The sequence below is a fragment of the Cibotium barometz genome, chromosome 15 (assembly GCF_041138505.1).
Source record: "Cibotium barometz isolate CiBa-2024 chromosome 15, ASM4113850v1, whole genome shotgun sequence".
NCBI classification, from domain to species: Eukaryota; Viridiplantae; Streptophyta; class Polypodiopsida; order Cyatheales; family Cibotiaceae; genus Cibotium; species Cibotium barometz.
The window spans coordinates 11,564,705-11,585,719 of record NC_141060.1 but is presented as its reverse complement, the minus strand read 5'-3'; the positions used below and the strand labels follow the sequence as shown (position 1 = coordinate 11,585,719).

Below are 21,015 nucleotides of genomic sequence, written 5' to 3'. Positions count from 1 at the left end.
TCCAAAGAGCAATCTTCATAATCCACCAAAACAAAAAGCCAATCAATGAGAGGTACCACTATCGGCCTCTCTTTCCTTAAAATATTGCATAGGATCCTCAATGCCTTCTCTCTCCATCTTCCCATAATACTCTTCGTAGCAAAACATCCACCCGTTCCTTCTCACCTAAAGTATGGGCATCATTAGGTGATGTATCAAATCTCCACTTGACATCCATATACTTCTTGTCCCAAGCTGAGACACCCATTTTTTATCAAATAGAAGAGGAAAATTTACTTGATTTCCTTTCGTAACTTGAGGTCTCAGATTATATCGAGAGTGTGATACCTTGCCTTGGCTATCTTTCTCTTGAGTCCATCTTGTGGCACCAGGACAAAATGATGAAGAGACACCATGACCAGTACCCACATTTTGATTACCACTAGAAGTAGCTGTCTCACAAGTGCCTCTCTTCGCCACCACAAGCCAAGGTCTATCTTCCTGTATTGGCCAAAACTTGTTTACCTTTATCTATCACTTGTTCACTTTGTTTTGATACTTGTTTGTCCTTCACATTCAGTTGTGGCTAAAGCATTCACCTCCTTTGGACACTCTGGAATGAAGTGACCCATCTCCCCACAACAAAGCAATGGCCTGCAAATGATCCCCACTTTAATTCGAAATACAAAGGGTCAAATCCATCCACACATAACCTCAATTGTCAAGGTCGAGGCTTCCCAGTATCCCACATCATACAAACCCTATTTTTATTTTTGGACAACATTCTGGGCTCCACCAACACCTCCCCAATAGTACGCATGGCCAAAAATAACAATTTCCACATAATTGATGGAAAGTCTATAACCTCAACCCAAATAGGGCATGCTAGGTGCAACATATCTCTATACTCTGCCATAGGGCGCTAGGGTACAACATGCACCAACTAGCCATCTAGAAATAACAGGATTTTCTGCATAACCAAATCTCGAACTTCTTTGGATGAGAATAGGACCTCATAGAATCTTCTAGGACTGTCAAAGATCTTCTCCACAAAATTACCATCTAATAAATCATGTAACCAATCTATAATCCTATTGAAGAAAGGAATTCGTCCAATAAAAAAGAAAATTGCAACCTTGTTATTATGAAAGGATTCCACTTGTGCCACAAACCGCCATGTTTTCACTTGAGCATCTACCACTTCCTCTATTGGAACCTTGGTAGCCCTAACATGATTTGCCATCACATATGGCTGTAAAATCTAATTAGCTTATGCAACCTAAAAGTCAGAAGCCACATCATGGTTCTCTTCCTGAGGTGCATCAAGAAGCAAGGTATCCCATTTCCTGAAGAAGGCTCCTTCCCTCCATATTCACCTCCGATCAATCTCTGCCTTTTAGCCTGATCTTCAGGCTTAGGCTCTGGCCCTCCACCCTCAAACTTCTTTGCATCTTCAGGTGAGACATGTGCCTCTACAAAATTCATATCTATGGTTCTCTGACTCATTTCCACTACTCAACACACCAAAAATTAATGCTTCCACCAGAAGAAGGAGAAGAATTATGTTTCAGCCCTGCAAACAAAGAGGAGAAGATCCACTTCCCGAATGGAAAATCTATCTACACAAATGGCTCTAAAGGGGGGTAAAAGCTAGTGGAACCCACAAAGAAATTAGGGCAAACACAAACATTGTGCAGGGGCTGTAAATCTACATGCGGTCGCGATCGCAAATTCTCCACTGCCCGACTATAAAATCTGTCTGAAACGAATGGCTCTGAAAGGGGGGTAAAACTATAGCATAGCTGTTGGAACCGCTTCAGGCTCACCCACGAAGAAATTAGGGCAAACACAAACACTATGCAGGCTATAAATCTGCATGCGGCCGCAATTGCCAACAACTGACTGTCTTTCTCTCTCTCACACATACACTCTCTCTCTCACATACACACACACACACACACTCTCTCTCTCTCTCTCTCTCTCTCTCTCTCTCTCTCTCTCTCTCTCTCTCAAGCATGTAATGTAGAAAATAACAAATATGGATTCAAGGCATCACAAAGGCAAAGCTTGGCTTATAATTTTTTAAAGGGTAACTTTCACCATCTCATTTGCTTAGTGGGCCATGTTCTCATAAAATGCCCACCTATTGTGAACGAGAGTCTATGGAGGAGAGCCTTTTCTACTAAACAAGATGTGTTCATGATGTGGACCCCCCTTGTAAGTTTAACCTCATAATAGATGCAATTTATTTTTAATACTAGATTTCATTAGAGTGTCAACAATGTCAATTATACTTAACACTTAGAATAATCCTTCAATGCCAACACAATTCATTTTTAAATGATTGTGAATTTATTTTTTCTCACTACTAGCTTATTTAATAAAATTATCATTTCAACATTCAAGTGCTTCTAATGTCAAGTATGTATTTACAAGGTTTTATGTTTGAAGGGAATAACAAGCATGGCTTCAAGGAATCACAAAGATAAATTTTAACTCATTTCAACGTTCAAGTGCTTCTAATGTCAAGTATGTATTTAGAAGGTTTTATGTTTAAAGAGAATAACAAGCATGGCTTCAAGGAATCACAAAGATAAATTTTAACTCATCATTTTTAAAAGGATAGTTATCACTAGAAAAGGGTAGTTATCATTTTTAAAAGGATAGTTATACACTAAAAAAATTATAGATGGACTGATAATTGAAGAATCTACTCTTAAAATTAGTTCACTATCTTGTTAATGGTAGCTTTACGAAACTTAGAAGGCAAGGTTCTTTTTTGTTGTGTTTAAGTCCTAATGCAAAACTTACCACATGTAAAGGCAAAGGATAAGGCATTTGCTTGTTGAAGTTATAGCATCTTGTATACAAAGATGTATTGAGCCATACAATACAAAAAGAAAATTTATATGCATGATAGAAAGTGAAAAAAGAGAGAACTTGGTTTCCATGTGTCTTTGCTTACAAAAATGAAATGCATGTCTACCTCATGGCAATGTTGATAAAAGCACGAACAAAGGCTGTCATGAACTCCTTTAGCATGGTAAAGGGGGAGCCATATTTTAAATGCTATTGTCATATGCTTGAAGACTTCCTTTAAAGCTGAATTTTGGTTGCAACAATGAAACCAATTGTGCACCTTCTTTTTGTCGACAAAGAACTTAATCCTTGGAAATTTATGTTATATTTCTATTGAGTTGACAAAACTTTCCTTGAGGCATAAGATTTGTAAATTATGAGCCACCTATGAAAGGAGACATAACTTAGCAACTTAGAGGCTTTGTTTTAAGGCCTTGCACATGGTTTAGTGGGTATCATGTGAGTCCATGATGTTCTAAAAGGCAAGGGGCATGGAGAGAGAATATTATTAAGGTGTGAAGAATGCAAAGAAGTGGATCACAAAAGATACGAAGGATTATAGAATGATAACCTTTTTGACAAAATGAGCAACACCTTAAGGTGTGAAGAATGCAAAGAAGTGGATCACAAAAGATATGAAGGATTATAGGATTATAACCTTTTTGACACAATGAGCAGCACCTTAAGTGAGTGTCATATTTTGCACAAAAGTAGAACCATACTTTGTAAGCTTGTCATATACTTTGTGTTTGATGATTTTACATGACCTTTTCAAATGGTAGAAAGTAAATGAGTTGGGGGCTATAACAATGCATTACTTAAATAATAATGTCGAATGTCCAACATCTTAGCCTTGTGAGCGGCCTATCACAATCAACATGTTTAATATCTAGTGAGTCTCCCTTAATTTGTGGCACGGAAAAACTTTCAAGGCCATAAATTACATAAGCACTATTTGTGACGGCCATGCAAGCAACAAGATGGATAAGAATTATGGGTTTTTACAATTTCTTATTGTTTCATAACCTTTCCTAGGGGCCATGAAGGTATGTAAATACGCTCGCTTCTATCGTGAGGCTTACGTATCGTGGCTGCACAATTTGATGGTGGGTTGGCACTTTAAACCTTAACACGTGAAATGTGACTTAAAGTGTTTGAGAGTAAATATAATATTCAAATTAGTCTCATTCCTAAGATGTAAACTTTGTATAGGTGGACTTGCATAAGACTTCACTTTTATGTAGTAAAATTATGAGGCCTCCCAAAATCAAGAACCTTGCTTGACTTGTTTTCTGAATCATAATCCAAGAGAAAATATCACAAAAAATAATATCAACATACAATAAAGCGTGAAATGAAAATGAGAGTTCATTTAGGGCCCCTAATATACCATATCCTCTCAATAAGGTTACTTGTTTTTATTCTATATAGATATGAACATTTTAAGGGATCCAGATTGGTTTTCTGTTTAATGACTAATTGATTGGGTACTAGAAAGCGTAATTAAGAATTTAAATCACAATAATCATTGTCTTACTAGTAAGCATTATATCTGACTATGACCAGAAAGCTTAATTAAGAATTTAAATCACAATAATCACTGTCTTACTAGTAAAGCATTATATCTTACTATGACTAGAAGACAAGATTGATTAACTTGGCACTACTGCAATATGAATACTAAGAAACATTAGCAAGAAGAGAAATGCTCACAATGACACTTGGATTAGTGGACAGATTATGAAGTGCAAAAATGCTAACAATGATAAGTTAGAGCATATAGTAAGAGAACTATACTTTAAAAACATAAATGCTAAACCGAAATCATGAGAAGTTACTCACTACAAACTAGTAAATTCACCCTTTGTAGAATTAACAAGTCTACACAAGGTTCGATGATAACTAGTCTGTTTGCTGATTCAAAATTTATAGAAACAACTATTCCATGCAAAGCTTCTCAATTGCTCTTGAGTAAAAATATATTTATATCATTTTGTACCCTTGGATGATGGAGAGAAAAGATTTTGGTAAAACTTGATAATCCTACCTCAAGTAACAAAGTGATAACTTTGCCTCACAACTATACTTGGGGTTTAAAAACTATATATATATATATATATATATATATATATATATATATATATCGATTTGCTTAAGGAAAATACACTCATGAGAAGTGCTAGAAAATAGTTTTGGAGACAAATTGTATAGACATGAAATGATACTTGCCATCGTGAGGCTTGTTCTTGGCTTGACTACACTTTGTTAACTCGAGTTTTTTAAGATAAATATATTAAACTTTAATGTAGTGCCAACTAGGGACACAAGTTCTTCCCCATCATAAGGAAAAAATTAACTCTCATTAGGAGAGAGAGTAACATTTTGAAGATGGGTATAGAATTAGTGCCTTCTTGAAATATTGAGATTGTCACCCTTACATAAGAAAGCTTGAGAAAGAATCATCTTAAGTGCCCCAACGAAGGGTTGGCAATTGAGTGTTAACAAAAAAATTCTACAAATTATATACATTTGGCCTCGAGCATTATTGTTTTCTCAAATTTGAAAAAATTACAAAATTTAAGGCATTTTAGTTATATCCTAGCTCTAAAATTTGCAAATTCTCTACAAAAGCCTCCAAAATTTCAAAGGTCCAAGCTTATTGATTTGTTGAGATATATGTGTGTGTGTATACACACAAATAAATAAATAAATAAATAAATATATTGATCTTATATATATATATATATATATTCAAGCTTTCTTTAAATTGAAGTTTAACATTCCAAATGTTTGTTTGAAGAAATGAATATAATCATGAATAAAATATTGATATATGCTACAAGATTTTTTATTGATTTTTTTGAAGTTCACATTTCAAAATCTTGTGGTCCTCCTCGTGCTGCTTTTGAGCTGGACAGCAGATTCTAGGGTTTTATGCTGGCGACTACCCGCGCCCAATTTAAAGAAACCGCAGCCCACAGAATTAGTCCTCTTCGTGAGCACCAAAAACCGATTTTAGGGTTTCTGCAAACTCTAGGTTTACTGAACTTTTATACCCAGAAACGCATCTCGAAAGACAAGCTTCTTTACCGCTGTAGGCTTTCTGCAGCATTTCAGGTCAGTCCGAGTCTGTTCGATTTTCTTCGGCAGTTTTTTGGAAGCTCATTTTTGTTATAGCTCTCTGTTTTCGGATTTTCCATAGCAAACTCTAGGTTTTGTTCAGATCTGCATGTCTGTGTGCCCTCTTTTGAGTTTGTGCGGGTTAATGAGCTAAAGTGCTTCTTAGTATTTTTAGGGTTTTGCGTGATCAGCGTCATAAGATCTGAGCCTTTCAGTTCCCCTGTCAAGCTCCAAATTTGCCTTCAATTGACTGCTTTGTCTGAGGTTCCGCTTTTTCTCAACTCCGGTCTTTTAATGCGCCACATCCATGTTACGGGATGCAAGGGCTTGCAAATGTGCGCATTTTTTGATTTTGTTAGGGCTTAGAATTTTGGTTAGCCCTCTTCTAGGCCTCTGTCCGTCTGTGGAGTTATCTTTTTTAGGGTTTGTCAGAGCCATTGAAGGTAAATCACTTAATTTAGGGTTTGTAAATTTCCGCATTTTTTGACTTTGTTAGGGCCTAGGATTTTGGGTTAGCCCTCTCGTTTAGTGTTCGCCTGAGTCCGTCTGTGGAGTTATCTAATTTACGGTCTGTCAAAGTCATTGAAGGTATATCATTTAATCAGGATTTAATTTAGGCTTTTCCAGGGACTAGAGCCTAATCTGGTTTTAGCTGAAAGTTTGCCAGGATTATCTTTGTAAATCGGTTTCTGATAACATCGTTTCTGTGATTTGAGGCTTGCCACCGAACCCCTTGTTTGGGACTGATGTTGAACATGTTTTGCCCCTTGTTTGGGACTGATTTTGAGCAGGTTTTGATGGAAAACATGTTTTCTTTCTGGAGTTTTGGTGATGATCAGAGAGGTCATACTGAGATGCAAGAGGAACACAGCTGGAAGCTTGCCGCAACAAAGCTTGCTTTCGCTGATCAAATGAGGGTCAAATTTGACGGGGCCAGATCTGATGTCAAGGTAGTAGCCCCTCACGACAAGAACATCAAGCAAGTGAAAGGGCGGACAAAGCTGAGGTCAGATGAAGTGTTGAAAGGGGAAGGGCTGAACCAGAAGCTCTTGGATCTGGACCTGAAATTTGGGGATTTGGGGCACAAGTTTGGAGGTGGTATGAATTTGAACTTGTCTGCCCCATCGCAGCTTGTGAGCAGCGCAGACAAGCGGTTTAAGTCGCTCCCACCTGCAGAAACCCTTCCCAGAAATGAAACTTTGGGAGGCTACATTTTTGTGTGCAATAATGATACAATGGCTGAAGATCTCAAGCGGCAGCTATTCGGTATTCAAACTCTCCTTCTGCTCTCCTCTGTGTGCTGAAGTTTTGCTTCCAGTGATAGCTTAAGTTGTAAAGGTGTGTGATCTAGGACCAGGTGGGTTCAAAACCTCACACGGTGCTTCCTTGGTGGCTCTGCCAACGGGTGATTAAAAAGCGCCTATGGGTGGTGAAAAATAACAATTACTGGAGGATATTGGGCCTAAGGCCAGTTGAAAGAAAAGAAAGTTTTGCTACATTGACCATATAATCACCTTGTTGAGCTTGTTCCTTAGCTACGAGGTCATTGAATTGTCACTTAATCATTTTGCACAAACACATCTACATGTTTCTCATTTGTCATCATCATTTCTCTCAGGATTACCTCAGAGGTACCGTGATTCTGTTCGTACGATACAACCAGGCCTGCCATTGTTTCTATACAACTACACAACTCACCAGCTCCATGGTGTTTATGAGGTAATTATGCTTTGCAAGCTCAATTAATGCTGTCTTACATTCTGTTGTCCTGGTTTCAACAGTGTGCAACTGATCTTACTTTCAGGCAGCAAGTTTTGGAGGCTCCAATATTGATCCGACTGCGTGGGAAGACAAGAAATGCAAAGGGGAATCTAGGTTCCCAGCGCAGGTTAGTGCGATTTAATGCTGCTTTACATTTGACTTGCAGTCCTCTGCTTGGGGTTGATGTGCCACTACCTTTTCAGGTCCGCATAAGAGTGCGAAGACTCTCCAAGCCTTTGGAAGAGGACTCTTTTCGACCAGTTCTTCACCACTATGATGGACCTAAATTCCGTCTGCAGCTCTCTGTTCCTGAGGTGTGCTCTTGTTGGGTGGTTTAATTGTTGAGGTAATTTTCCTTGAGGTCATTGGCAACTGATTACCGTCGTTTTGATGCACGTAGACCTTGGCGTTATTGGATCTTTTCTCCGAGACCGGTTTGGTGTGAACTTGTAGGTGGTATAATTTTGAATCTCGGAGGGTAGAAAGTTTGTCTCGCTTTGATAAATCTCCAAGCTCACCTATGAGAATGGACTGAGACACAGCATGGAACAGGTACAACAAGGTCATACCTGCAGTTATGTACGATAATGAGCAGCATTGTGTTCCTGGGTAATCCAGTGCAATATGTTAGGGTTTGGGTTTGCTCACTTCTTGACGGGCCTAAATAATTATGATCCCTGCCAAGCATAAAGCTGAAGCAGGGAGTTGTTTGCATAGGATGAAGGGGTTTTGGCCTTCTAAGCGACAGTCTGCCAAGTCATGTATTTTGGTGTTCTTACAAATGAGGACTTTCCTTAAGGACTTTTTTAAAGTGTTTGGAAAAGGCAAAAATGCTGCTTTTCCTCATGTACAACTCTCATGATTTGTCTCACCAGGAGGTTAAAACATTTCGAAATAAGGTCATGGTAGGGTTTGTTCCTAGTATAATCTAGTATGTATGCTTCTCTAACAATGTGTTGCCACTGCCCTTGGGTTAATGATGGCCAATATGAATGCACTACACTCTCAAGGATAAATAAATAAGAACCTTTGAAGTGATGTAAGTATTGAATTCAATTTATTGTGCGTTCAGATACGATAAAGCCCATGCTGTAAATCTTAACCTGTGTTTAAATATGATAATGCCCATGCTGAATATAAATCTGAATACATACGTTGATATTTTGCTGAAGGGAATGGTTACTTAGTCACTTACTAAGTGAAATGCACATTTTTTTCTCTTCTTGGGTGTGCAAATGGATCCCCTCTGCATTCCTAGGGCCTTTCTGAATTGGGTGCAGTTAGTTGGACTGAAGTGGCCTGCAAAACATGGCAGGCAGATGTATTTTGTATTTAGTGCTATCCTTTTGGTGGTGGTATTTTTTACACATCCAGTGACATAGTAGTTAAGCTGTTTGGTGTCTGTAGGCACCAAACATATTGCTTATTCACTTTGCCAGCATAAGTGATTAGTTACATGATTAAGATTGTAGTTATCTAATATATTAGAGCTCCATTTCACACTTCATTTTTCAGTTCGAGTACTGGAAGTCATAAATAGATGAAGTACAACCTTGAATTCAAAGCAGCCATCCAGGAAAGGAGTAAGTGTGGTGGCCATGTGAAGCCACCGTAAAGCTGCTAACTTAACGAGACCGTCAGCAATTGTGGGTGAAAATATAATCATCTAGTGCTGAATGTTTAGTTTCTCTTGTACAAACACTGTATTAGTTGTGTCTAAATTTTCTCAGCTTTGCCAAGTGTATACCAATTAGTTCTTTAGTCTAGCAACCTTTAACTCAATGAAGCCATCTAGAAAGGTGGCTTGTGAAGCCCACTGTAAACCAAGCATTTCTATATTGAACAAGAGTGTTTGCAATTGTAGATGAACCTATAATCTAGGGTTGAATATGAGGTTTCTCTTATTTAAACACTGCGTATTAGTTCTTGTGTGCAATTTTTTCCAGTTGGCTGGTGCACTAGTGTGTGAGCATGCAAGCATGTCTGCCATCATGCACATGTGCTCTTATTCTTGGCATGCACATGCGTGTGCAAACACACAGGTGTGCACGTACATGGTGCCGGTCTTCCAAGAGCTTATGTAGTTCTCCACAAGTTCTTTAGATCTCTTTGGGTTGTTTGGGTTGGGGGAATTGCCCAGTGGTAGATTGTATAGGTAGACCCTCTGACAGCTACATACATGGGTGTAGTTATGTTAGACCTCCACCTAGCCCAACCCCCCCCGCCCCCCCCACCTCCTTTCCTTTCCTCCTCCCCCTCTTTTCACACCATAAGACAAACAATCAAAGAACAAATCCGTTATAAAAAAAAGTGCAGGCCCCTTTACGCATTCAAGATGTTGAATTGTAGGAAAAGCTGTCAAGGGGATGTAAGGTGGGGCTAGTCCTTGTACTTCGCAACAATTAACGAACATGCCCTCATGGCTTGAGGCCCCAAGTCTTTACAAAATGTTAAGTTGTCTTAACACAAGCTGGTGATTGAGCTATGTGGCTACATGTGTTCCTCCCGAGCAACTTAAGGGAAGGCAACTGTGAATTTACTTTTTGATTTTAACCAGTCATCGTAATTGTCTCTGGGGTTTCCTTTTACATATAATGAAAGCCATGGTCAATGCTGTTAAGAGGCTTCTTTTGAAATCAAACCTTGAAACAAATAGTCTAAGATATGCAGGAGATTCAAAATCTGCATTGGCAGTACAAAAAACAAATTGTACTCAATGGGCATTGCACTACAATGTCTTTCTTCTCTTTAAAGTACAAGACCTACGATGACTTATATATCTAGTCATGAATCATATCATGTAGCCACTTGTGTATTGATTTAAATGACCTTTCCTGAATAAGTCATGCGTCATTGCATAAATTTAATCATCTGCTTTTCCATTAAGTTAGTCATGTACCCTTAGAAGAAACAACCTAACCATGTATACACTTGTCATGTATGTATCACCTCATTTATTGTTGTGTTGTTTCCTTGTCATATATCTAATCATCCATTCATGTGCAAGCTGAGCCTTATGTTTTCTAATATGTATGGATTAACTCTCATAAGTTCTAGCCATAAAATTAGCTAATCATGTTCTTGTTGACCCTCATGTATCCTTGTTATGTAAGGAGGAGAAGATATAAGGAAGATGTCACATCAAGTGATACCTTAAGACATGTGTTGAGTCTAATTATGATGAAGACTTTGTACTTGCTTGAAATCCTTGTTTGATATGGCATCATCTACACATTTGAGATGTTCTTGCCAAGTAGCTCTCTAATTCAAGTATCTAGCTTCTATTGTGTGATTCTCGACACAGAGAAAGGACGAGAAGTCTCCTTTGAGGGAGGGTAATACTTGCCCTCCCCCTTTTTTTTGGCCCATTTTTGCTTCTCTTGCCCAATTTCCTCCATTTTGGCTAGCATTTGTGTTCTTTCGATAGTTGGTCGGAAGTTTCTAGCTTCCATACAATATTGCTACATGGCGGTAAATCTTTGGATACAAAAATGATGGGAGTTTTAACATACATTGGAAATTGTGGCTTTATTATAGCTACAACGTATCTCTTAAGTACCTTGTTCAAACTAATACAGATGAAGGTACTAAAATTTATAAGTAATTCATGGATGGGTTCAACCACAGACTAACAAGTACGTGACCCGAGTGTTGCTGCAACATGAAGTTTTTGCTTGTATGCATTTGTGCGTACATATGTATGTGCGTATACAAGTGTGCATGTGTACATCTACGCATGTGTATGTGTGAGCAAGCGTGTGTGTGTGTGTATTTGTATACGCATATGTGCAAGCGTGTGTGTGTGTGTGTATTTGTACACGCATATGTGCAAGGGTGTGTGTATGTAATGAATGAATTTTAGTATGCACGTGATGGGCCTAGACACATGGGGTTTAGGGCATCTTTATGTATGTGAGACTAGGCATATGTGGCTTAGGACTATAAAAGGCACATGGCCTATGCCCTTTGTATCCTTTTGATATCTTTGGATCATTATACACTTTATCTTTCTTGGCTTCCATTGCATCTTTAGTGGCCTTATCTTTGGATCATTACACTTTATCTTTCTTGGAGCTTATGACTCAAGCTTTCATGGCTTTCTTGGCTTCCCTTGCATCTTTAGCTTGGTTACCTACACGTATGTCTACTCCATGCCATGAGTATTCTTTTTAGGATGGTGACCTATACCCATGTCTACTCCATGCCTTAATAAGTAGCTCCTCTCTTGCAGTGGTATTGGAGCTTTGCTTTGAGCTTGGTAGCTTTTGGCTTTGATCTTGGTAGTGATTAAGACTTAATCATTTTTGGACTAAGTTTTACACAGTTTTTAGCATTGCTTGATTTGTGTAGATTAGTAATGAGATTAGTGTTAATTATTTTGACTACTAATCACTAAATTCAAAAATCTTTTTCTTTGAATTTAGTTCATAATTTTCTTGATTAGTAATTTCTCTCATTAAATCTTTTCATAGATCCTAGTTTCCTTCAACATTTACCTAGTTTCTTTAAATTCTTTGCAGTTTGGGAGATACTAGTGGTTGTTGTGTGAATCTTAGTGCAGAGTTTATCAAGAAAGTATACAGACTACAATTCTAGTGCGGATTTGAGTATGTTTATGTGTAGATTGCAGTTCTGTGTTGTAGATTTATTTAGAGTTTAGAGTATTAAGGCAGAGTTTGCTGTACAGAGTGGAGTTTAGAAGAATCTTGTACATATTTATAAAGTTTACAAAGATTAAGTGTAGAAATCAAATCTTGAGCAGACTTAATATGAGTGAGTGATTCTTAATGAAATCTTTCTTTATCTTGATCATTTCTTACAAGCAGTTATGTTTCTTTGAAAGAAATTGCTACAAACTTCAAGAAACCATAAATAATGTTGAAAACTCAAGTAAAAAAAGCACAACTATTGTATTCATGTTGAATTGATGCAAGAAAATCAAGATTAGTGTATCTTGTGGAAGTACTGTAAGATTGATCAAGTTCTTGCAATCTTTTGTGACACATTTTGCATCACTAGGTGATTAATTGCATTTATGAAGAAATTGATTAACAGCAAGAATAAGAATAATGTTGCTTGAGGACTTATGCATAGAGATTAAGTATGCTTAAAGCTTAATCAAGAGGATTAAGTCATGATTCACAAAAAAGTTATGATTAGATATAGTAAAGACACTGTCTTGGTAACGACTGGTAGATTAATAATAAATTGCACATTCAAGGCAATTGAAAGCAATGATAAGAGTAAAGAGCAATGTTTCACAGAGCATCACCTCTTCAAAGATAGCTCTGAAGACACAAGCATCGGATAGTTTGTACTCTTCGCAAAGGGAAAAGATATTCACAACATTCATCAATGTATATGCTATGGCCTGAGCTATCGTGGGCACAATGTTCTGAGCTCTTTCTTGGAAGATTGGCCATACCTCTGTGGAGCCTTTAAGCAGGGGACAAAGCAAAATAGGTGAATAGGGCTGGCGCACCACCAATCTCTCCATCTTCGTCTACACGAAGAATGGGTGATTGCCAAATGGCACGCCGTTGCTTATGCTAAGAACATCTTCTTCTCCGTCAAGCGATTGTTAATGCTGAGAACATCTTCTTCTCTGCCAAGTGATTCATTGGCATGAAGAAGATGGACTGAGGGTGCAGGGCAGATTGTCAAGCGATTCATTGGCATGAAGATGAACTGAGGGTGCAGAAGGGCAGATTGTTATCATGCTTGCAAAGAAGTACAGTGCATCACAGTGCGTCTAGCGTAAGCACAACGCAGATCGATCAAGCTTTCATGCACACAACTTTATGCAAGTGGAATTTACCGAGCTTTGTGAAGCTCTAAGCTCACTAATTGTTGTTTCATATCATAGCTATCATAGAGCTTCACGAGGCTTTACGCTCAGCAAGGAGAAAGCTTCACTGAATAGTGGCCGCTCGTGTAAGGAGGAAAAGAGAAAAGAAAAAGCATAAATAGCAAAAGAGCTTAACATGCAATTCATTGAGCAAAGCTCACAGCTCAAAAAAAGGGGAGAGACCTACAATATAAGAAAATTATGCAATCATGAGACCAATGCTAGAGTATGCATGCATAAAGAGAGCATGGTTTGTGTATGTATAGAGTATAGAGCATATAGTATGCGTAAAGCTCGTTCTCTTTCTGCATACATAGAGTATACATGCATAAATCTCGCTCTCTTGATACATGCATCTAGACTATGTATGCTCTAAGCTTGCATAAAGAGTGCTTTATGCATGAATAGAGCATTCTCTCTCTCTCTCTCTCTCTCTCTCTCTCTCTCTCTCTAATCCTAAACCCCAATACCCAAGGGTGTAAACAAAAAAAGCATAAATAGCAAAAGAGCTTACCTCGAGTTCATTGAGAGGAGTTAATGGCTAAAAAAGGTGAGAGACCTACCATTAGGGGGTATTTGAACATATTTTGGGCTTTTTGCTAATTAAAGTAATTAGCAATGGACCAATAGGAATAGAGGATTGTGCACATTTGGTCTCCTTTGAATATAGGGAGGGAGACTAGGTTGTAGGGAGGGGGACTAGGCTTTCAGTACTAATAATTACACTTGTCTCTTTCAAAAAGTAGGGGGGTTAGGGTAGGTATGGTTCCACCATTTTCGTGGCTTAAAAAATCCTTCAAATTTTGAAATTTTTGAGATTCCCCCAAAAGTCACTTTTTTTTCCTAAAAACCCATCTCAAATTTCATTGTAGTCATAAGTTTCATTTTCAAGTCAGCTTTCTCTCTGATCGTCCAAATTAAACTCTTGTTAACCTTCCTCCCTTCCTCTTCCATCTCTTTAATATCCATCAAGCCCGAAACCCTAATATGCATAGCATCTTCGCGTTTTCTTTCTCTATCTCATTCACCCAACCCTAATCTCACTACTATAGCTTCACAATTGATATGGCTGCACCACGAAGAAGACCAAAAGATGAGATTGAGGAGATCTCATTGTACAATAAGAGGGACGATGATGGTGCTTGGGTGAGAGAGGCATTTCGCAAGGGTTCTTGGGTTTTTTCGCAGCCTACTGCTATTGGTCCGCACCGAGTTCGACGACGAGATGTGATGGAGCTTCATTGGAAGGGTCATTTAGAGGGATTCAAAAAATCGAGCAATGGTGGAGACCTGCTGGTGGTCATTATACAACATGTGTACACGCGGCACGAGACATATATCTTCGTAAACAAACTCGATTCCTATGCAACTGTAAGTATCGTAGGGAAGGAAGGAGGCATGTGATATTACGATAGCTACATCTTTCATCTTTAATGATCTTATTTTTGGGTTGCAGACATTTTTCCTTCCAACTTAGCAGAGGAGCAACCATTACGAAGTCTTACCGGAACATTTCAAGCACTCCATGCAGACATTGGTGAGACACTGTTTTCTTGTAAAACCAGTGCAGACCTTCTTAACGAAAAGATCTTCTTTTACCGGCACTCCTATGTGGTGCCAATGCATGACGGTGGGCTTGGTAAGCTAGAGATCATCACATATCCTCTTCTCTCTTCTGTTGAATGGCCAACTCCTGATGCTTGGACGGTTATGGTCATGAAATCAAAGATGCTTTGTGACATACAAGGATCTTTGAAGTTTGCAAAGCTATCTCGATTTGTGGGTCTTAGTTGGGTATGTCCAATTCATCTTTTTGCTAAGATGTTTAATCAATTTACTTTCTCACAAATACTTACCATGTTTGTGTGCAAGAAAGTACTAGGTGATGACATGGTTGCCTTGCTTGGAGAGCAGTGGAACATTATAGAGGGGCAGCATAAGGATGATACATTCAAGTGCAAAATAGTAGAGTCCAGTGTTACTTTTTGGTATCTTAAAGCTCGTGCTACCTTATACATTCACTTTTATTATGAATGGTGAATGAAGAAAAATAGTAGTTGGGTCCCATTGCAAGCGGATGAACAAGTTGTTTTGCCTCTTGACATATGCGTTAGGTTGCCCAATGGTGTGGTAGAAATTGTAAGTGCAAGCAGGCATTGGAGCCTCCTAAATATTAGGGAGCACCTCAAATTCATGGAAAGTGAGGATATAAGTGGGGCACAGTTCAAGGTAAAGAAAAGAAAGATTCGAATGCGAATGGAGTCGAAGACCTTGGTAGATGCTAATTGGGAATATGATTGTATAAGCATGACTTAATAAGAAAGCTTTGGAGTTTTTTTTGTGAAGTCTATTTAGACTCTTGGGATTTTGTAAATTTACGTAATTCATCAATGAAAAGTTTTGTCTTGTGATTGCTGTGTCTTTGTAAATTTTTATGTTATTCTTTTAGAATTACAATATTTAGAGCTCTTTTTATGAAGCCCTTTAAGAGTTCTAATATTTTTCTTTCAGAGATGTACTTGAGTCACGAGATGACAATTATGGCACAATATCTCAAAACCATTACAAACTCAAGTACAAATGTGTTTTGAGTAAAAAACATCACAAAATGAGAATATAATTTCTCAATCTTTACAAACAAGATTATAAAATTAGAAGAAAACTTATAAATATTTACAATGATAAATAGGGAGGAGAATGAAGCTTTCTATTTTGTCTCCATCTTCTCTGGTTTTGTCTCCATGTCCCCCTTTATCTTCTCTGGTTTTGTGGCCTCCTTTATCTCCATGTCCCCCTTTGTCTTCTCTGGTTTTGTGGCCTCCTTTGTCTCCATGTCCATATCCTTTAACTGTTTTTGGTGTTATTCTTACTAGCAAACTTGAACTTGAGTTCCTTCTTAGCTTTCTTGCCAACACCCTTCTTGGAACCCACTTGCGGACCACTTTTCTTTGAGGTACTTCTTGATTTAGTACCCTTGGTTTCTTTATGTGTGCCTTGTTGAGGAGCACCCTTGGTTTCTTTTTGTAGAGTTCCTTGCTTAAACTTAAAATGTTTTAGTGGTGAATGTACATGCATTTTCTTCTTCTTTTCTTAGATGGAGAGGCTTGCCTTGGGGGTGGTGGAGAATCTGGATCATTCGGAGCAATTGAATTATTTAAAATAATATTGATAGCTCTTGCACAAACACTCCACATCCAAAACTCATGAGGTTTAAGAGTCTGTCAAATTAAGAAAATTTCTCAGATTTAAGAACCAAGAACTATAGAAAATAAGTTAAAAAATTAAGTAAAGATTTACTGCAAAAATAGTGGCTTTTTCATTAAAACCTTCCAAAGGTAGCTCAGTCTCCTCAGTCATGTTGATCTCACTCTTTGTATATGCCATTGCCTCATTCATAAGTGTGATACTCATTCGTTCTAACCTCTTGCCTTTCACAATCTGACATTCATCCACTTTCAACACAAAAATTACCTTGTCACCCTGCATGACAAACAAAAGTAGATAAGTTTTAGTACTTAAAAGATTTTTTTTATAGCTCGCAACAAAGAATTTAAAAAATTACTTACATTGTTTAGGCAATCCATAGAATAAGATCATAGCTCTCTGAAGACGTTGTAGATCAACAAACATATTGTTGAACTCATTGTAGGGATACATAATCTTACCATTTGTGCCTCGCTTTTTTTCCCAAGCTCCAATGGTTAATGTATCATTGATGTAATAGTATTCTCCAATTTTGCGTTGCACATCATCATTGCATGTTGCTAATCTTATCTTTCTAAGGATATGAAAAATATTCCTTGTGATTCCTTGTTTGCGGAGGAGTGTATCTTTTAGCAACATTGATGGAGGGCTTGATATCCTTTTGTGCTAATGCCCACCTCATCGCATGCATTTTGAACCTCCTCAATGCTTAGAAGATTGGTAATGTCATCCATTATCTCATTTGCTATTACCTGACATATCTTCTTGTGGCATGGGTCTCGAATGATGGAAAGAATGTCATGCCTCCTCACACAACTCTATAATATTTTTCCAAAATCTTGAGGACCATTATCACCACATGTTTCTTTCAAAAAGTTCCTATCACAAACCAATAAAGATTACTTAAAACACCTTAATCTATTGCTTATAACAACCACAACAACCAAAAATACCTTAATCAAAATTATTTGCAACAATAATAGCCAAAGAACAAAAAATAAACCTTGCTGCATGGATTCTTTGCTTGTGAGCACAACCACCAACTATGTGTTTTTGAAGTTTTTTGAATGTTATTGATTGTCCTCTTTCGCTCTCTTGCTCCCACAGGGGTGCTCTTCATGCGAGAGATTGTATCTTGTAGCTTCATAACCTGAGCCTTTTTCTCTTTGTCTCTTTTCTCTAACTCTATAATATTATTTTGTGTATCTTGTAGTGCATATTGCGCACTACTCAAAGTGCTTTATAAGCTTTGTGTTTGTGAGTGGAGGAATTGGATTCTCCATGCATCGCTCATGCTTAACCTTCTATAATATCCAAGCAGGCCATTCTCACCCTCTCCAACAAAGTGAATAAATGGAGGAAGATTCGTGAAGGGTGGAGGAAAATGTGAAGAAGGATCATTAGGATATAAATATCAAACCAAAGATCCACATTAGTCCGACCCTATTGTCTTCTTGCATGCTTCTCATGTGCATTCAGACCTTCTTTCTTGATTGGTGCATATTCATTCAATATGCGAGTATGCAAGTCTACCTTCTGATGAACTCTTGTTGAATTTCTGCCATTCAGAAAATGGAAGAGACTATTCTGAAGTGACTCAGGGCTGTTCTATTGTATTCATGATAAGGCTATTCTATTATGAAGAGGGAGATAGAATCAGGGTTGTCCTATTGTATTCGCCAATAGGAGAAGAGAGCTTAGGAAAAAGAGAGAGAGAGAGACAGAGAGAGAGAGAGAGAGAGAGAGAGAGAGAGAGAGAGAGAGAGAGAGAGAGAGAGAGAGAGAATCTTATTGTAGAGGTTGGTAGGAAACGTGATGAATAATAGTAATGATTGAAAGAAACGGAATGTGGGGGGAATTTCAAATATGATTATAAGAATGAAAGCGTAGATATCAGTGATCTTAGTAGGGGGATTTAATAGCTCGAAAGAGAATCCTAGTTCAAAAATTAGAGAGATCCCCTACTTTTAGGCCCAAAAGTAGGTGTCATTATGAGCTTTGTCTCCTTAAGCCTCAATAAAATTAGTCTTAATTCCTTAAAATTAGGGATCCATACAAGGCCCTTTTTATGCTCAAATTTTCCCTAATGAATATAAGAAAATGATGCAATCATGAGACATGCTAGAGTATACATGCAATCTCTAGCATGCTCTATGCTCTCTGCATGCATAGATCATGAGATAGAAATGCATTTGTGCGAGTATAGAGATGATCTAGTATAAGTTGGGTTGTATTTTCTTTTTGAACACCATATTAGATAATTTGGGAAAAATCCCATTCCCATTTGCAAAATGGGATCATGGTGAAAATTACATAAATTATGCATGTATAAAGCTCGCTCTCTTTATGCATGCATAGAGTATGCTATCTCTCTCTCTCTCTCTCTCTCTCTCTCTCTCTCTCTCTCTCTCTCTAATCCTAAACCCCAACACCCAAGGGTGCAAACAAGAAAATCATAAATAGCAAAAGAGCTTACCTCAAGTTCGTTGAAAAGAGCTAACGGCTCAAAAAAGGTGACAGACCTACAATACAAGAAAATGATGTAATCATGTGACCAATGCTAGAGTATGCATGCTCTATGCTCTGTGCATGCATAGATCTTATTTACATAAAGCATGCATGCTCTTTATGCATGCATAAAGCTCACTGTCTTTATGCATATATAGAGTATGCATGCTCAAAGCATGTATAAAGAGTATGCTTTATGCAATATAGAGTATGCATGCTCAAAGCATGTATAAAGAGTATGCTTTATGCATGTATAGAGCATGCTCTCTCTCTCTCTCTCTCTCTCTCTCTCTCTCTCTCTCTCTCTCTCTCTAATCCTAAACCCCAGCACCCCAGGGTGCAAACAAGAAAAGCATAAACAATAAAAAGAGGCTTACCTTGAGTTTGATGAGAAGAGCTAATGGCTAAAAAAAGGCAAGATATTTGAAGCTATAAAGCCATTCTCTAATTTGAGTCATAAAGCTGTAAAACTCAACAAAAAAACCCTAAAACTCAAAAAAGCCTAACCCTATAGGTACTCTTGCTTGCAAGAATGAGGGAGAAGAAGAGCCTGTTAAAAAAAAACCCAAATTAGTTAAAAAATACTGAGAATATTAATAAAATCTTGAGAATATTTATCAAAGCCAATTTGACCTAGTCTTAAAACAATAGATCTATAGTGAAGAGGTGAGGGAGGAATGGGCAAGAGGTGAGGGAAGGATGGGTGAGAGCTCAGGGGGTTCATCTAAAAATATGTAAGTATACCACATGAGTTTAAACGAAGGAGTTTTTGAATTCAAAAATTTAAGGTAAATTTATAAAAATATGTGAGGCTTCGGCTCAATAGTCACACTATAATTCAAGAAAATAGAATTTGCACAATTTTTTTTTGAGACAGAAAGAGAACAATTTTGTATATAATCAAGAAATCTTACAACAATCAAATATGAAGCACTCTTGGAAGAAAGAGTTCAAACCACCCGACCACCCCCGAGCTATCTCACTCGCACTCGCACTCTCACTCTCATGAAAAACTTGCACTCACACTCACACTCACACTCGTACTCACAATCTCTTCTTCACGCCGAAAGCCAAAAGTAGCCCTTTTTTGGAACTTTCTCGATCCGCGTGCCATATTTTTGGTAATGTTGTCCTTTTTGAGTGAAAAAAGCATGTTTGGGAAGCTTTCTTCACACACGGTCATCATTCCCATGAAATTACGTTAAAAAAAACATTGGAAAATAATCCTTTCTCAGGGTGCACCACTCATTCCCATGAGATTATGGTGATCCAATGAGGATGCTCAATAGCTCATCTTAAACACTGTATCCTCTTGTTCGACTTTGTATCTCTTCGTCCGAGGCTAAATCTTTGTTCTTGACCTCCATTTAGGACCTGCAATGTCTCAACACGAAAATCTAGGCACATTTTTAGCACAAAACCACCCAAAACTCACTTTGGAGTCACCAAACGGATGTGAAATAATGTGAATCACAACTTTCACTCGAGCAAAGTTGTTCTATGTAGTACAAAACGGAAAAACTCTCTCATACAAAACTTCTCCTAATTCCAATGACAAAAACCAAAAATTTCCTCTAGCACATAACTTTGTCAAAACACGTTGGATATCCTAACAAAACAATTAACACACTTTCTATGACATGAATTCATGAAAAATATTTATACGAAACTATGAAGCCTCATAAAATACATTTACAAGAGGGGTTTTTTATTCAATTTTGAAAAAAAACCCCATA

General features: G+C 37.8%; 1 protein-coding gene across 1 annotated transcript; it reads left to right on the top strand.

Annotated features, from left to right (window-relative positions):
* Positions 1-5,698: 5,698 nt before the first annotated feature.
* On the top strand, positions 5,699-8,640 carry LOC147630973 (uncharacterized). The gene is made up of 6 exons (XM_086809323.1): positions 5,699-5,955; positions 6,750-7,224; positions 7,577-7,677; positions 7,763-7,846; positions 7,923-8,033; positions 8,120-8,640. The coding sequence occupies exons 1-6, from the start codon at positions 5,773-5,775 to the stop codon at positions 8,162-8,164; spliced, it is 999 nt and encodes a 332-aa protein (XP_086665449.1). The 5' UTR covers positions 5,699-5,772; the 3' UTR covers positions 8,165-8,640.
* The last annotated feature ends 12,375 nt before the right edge of the window (positions 8,641-21,015 follow it).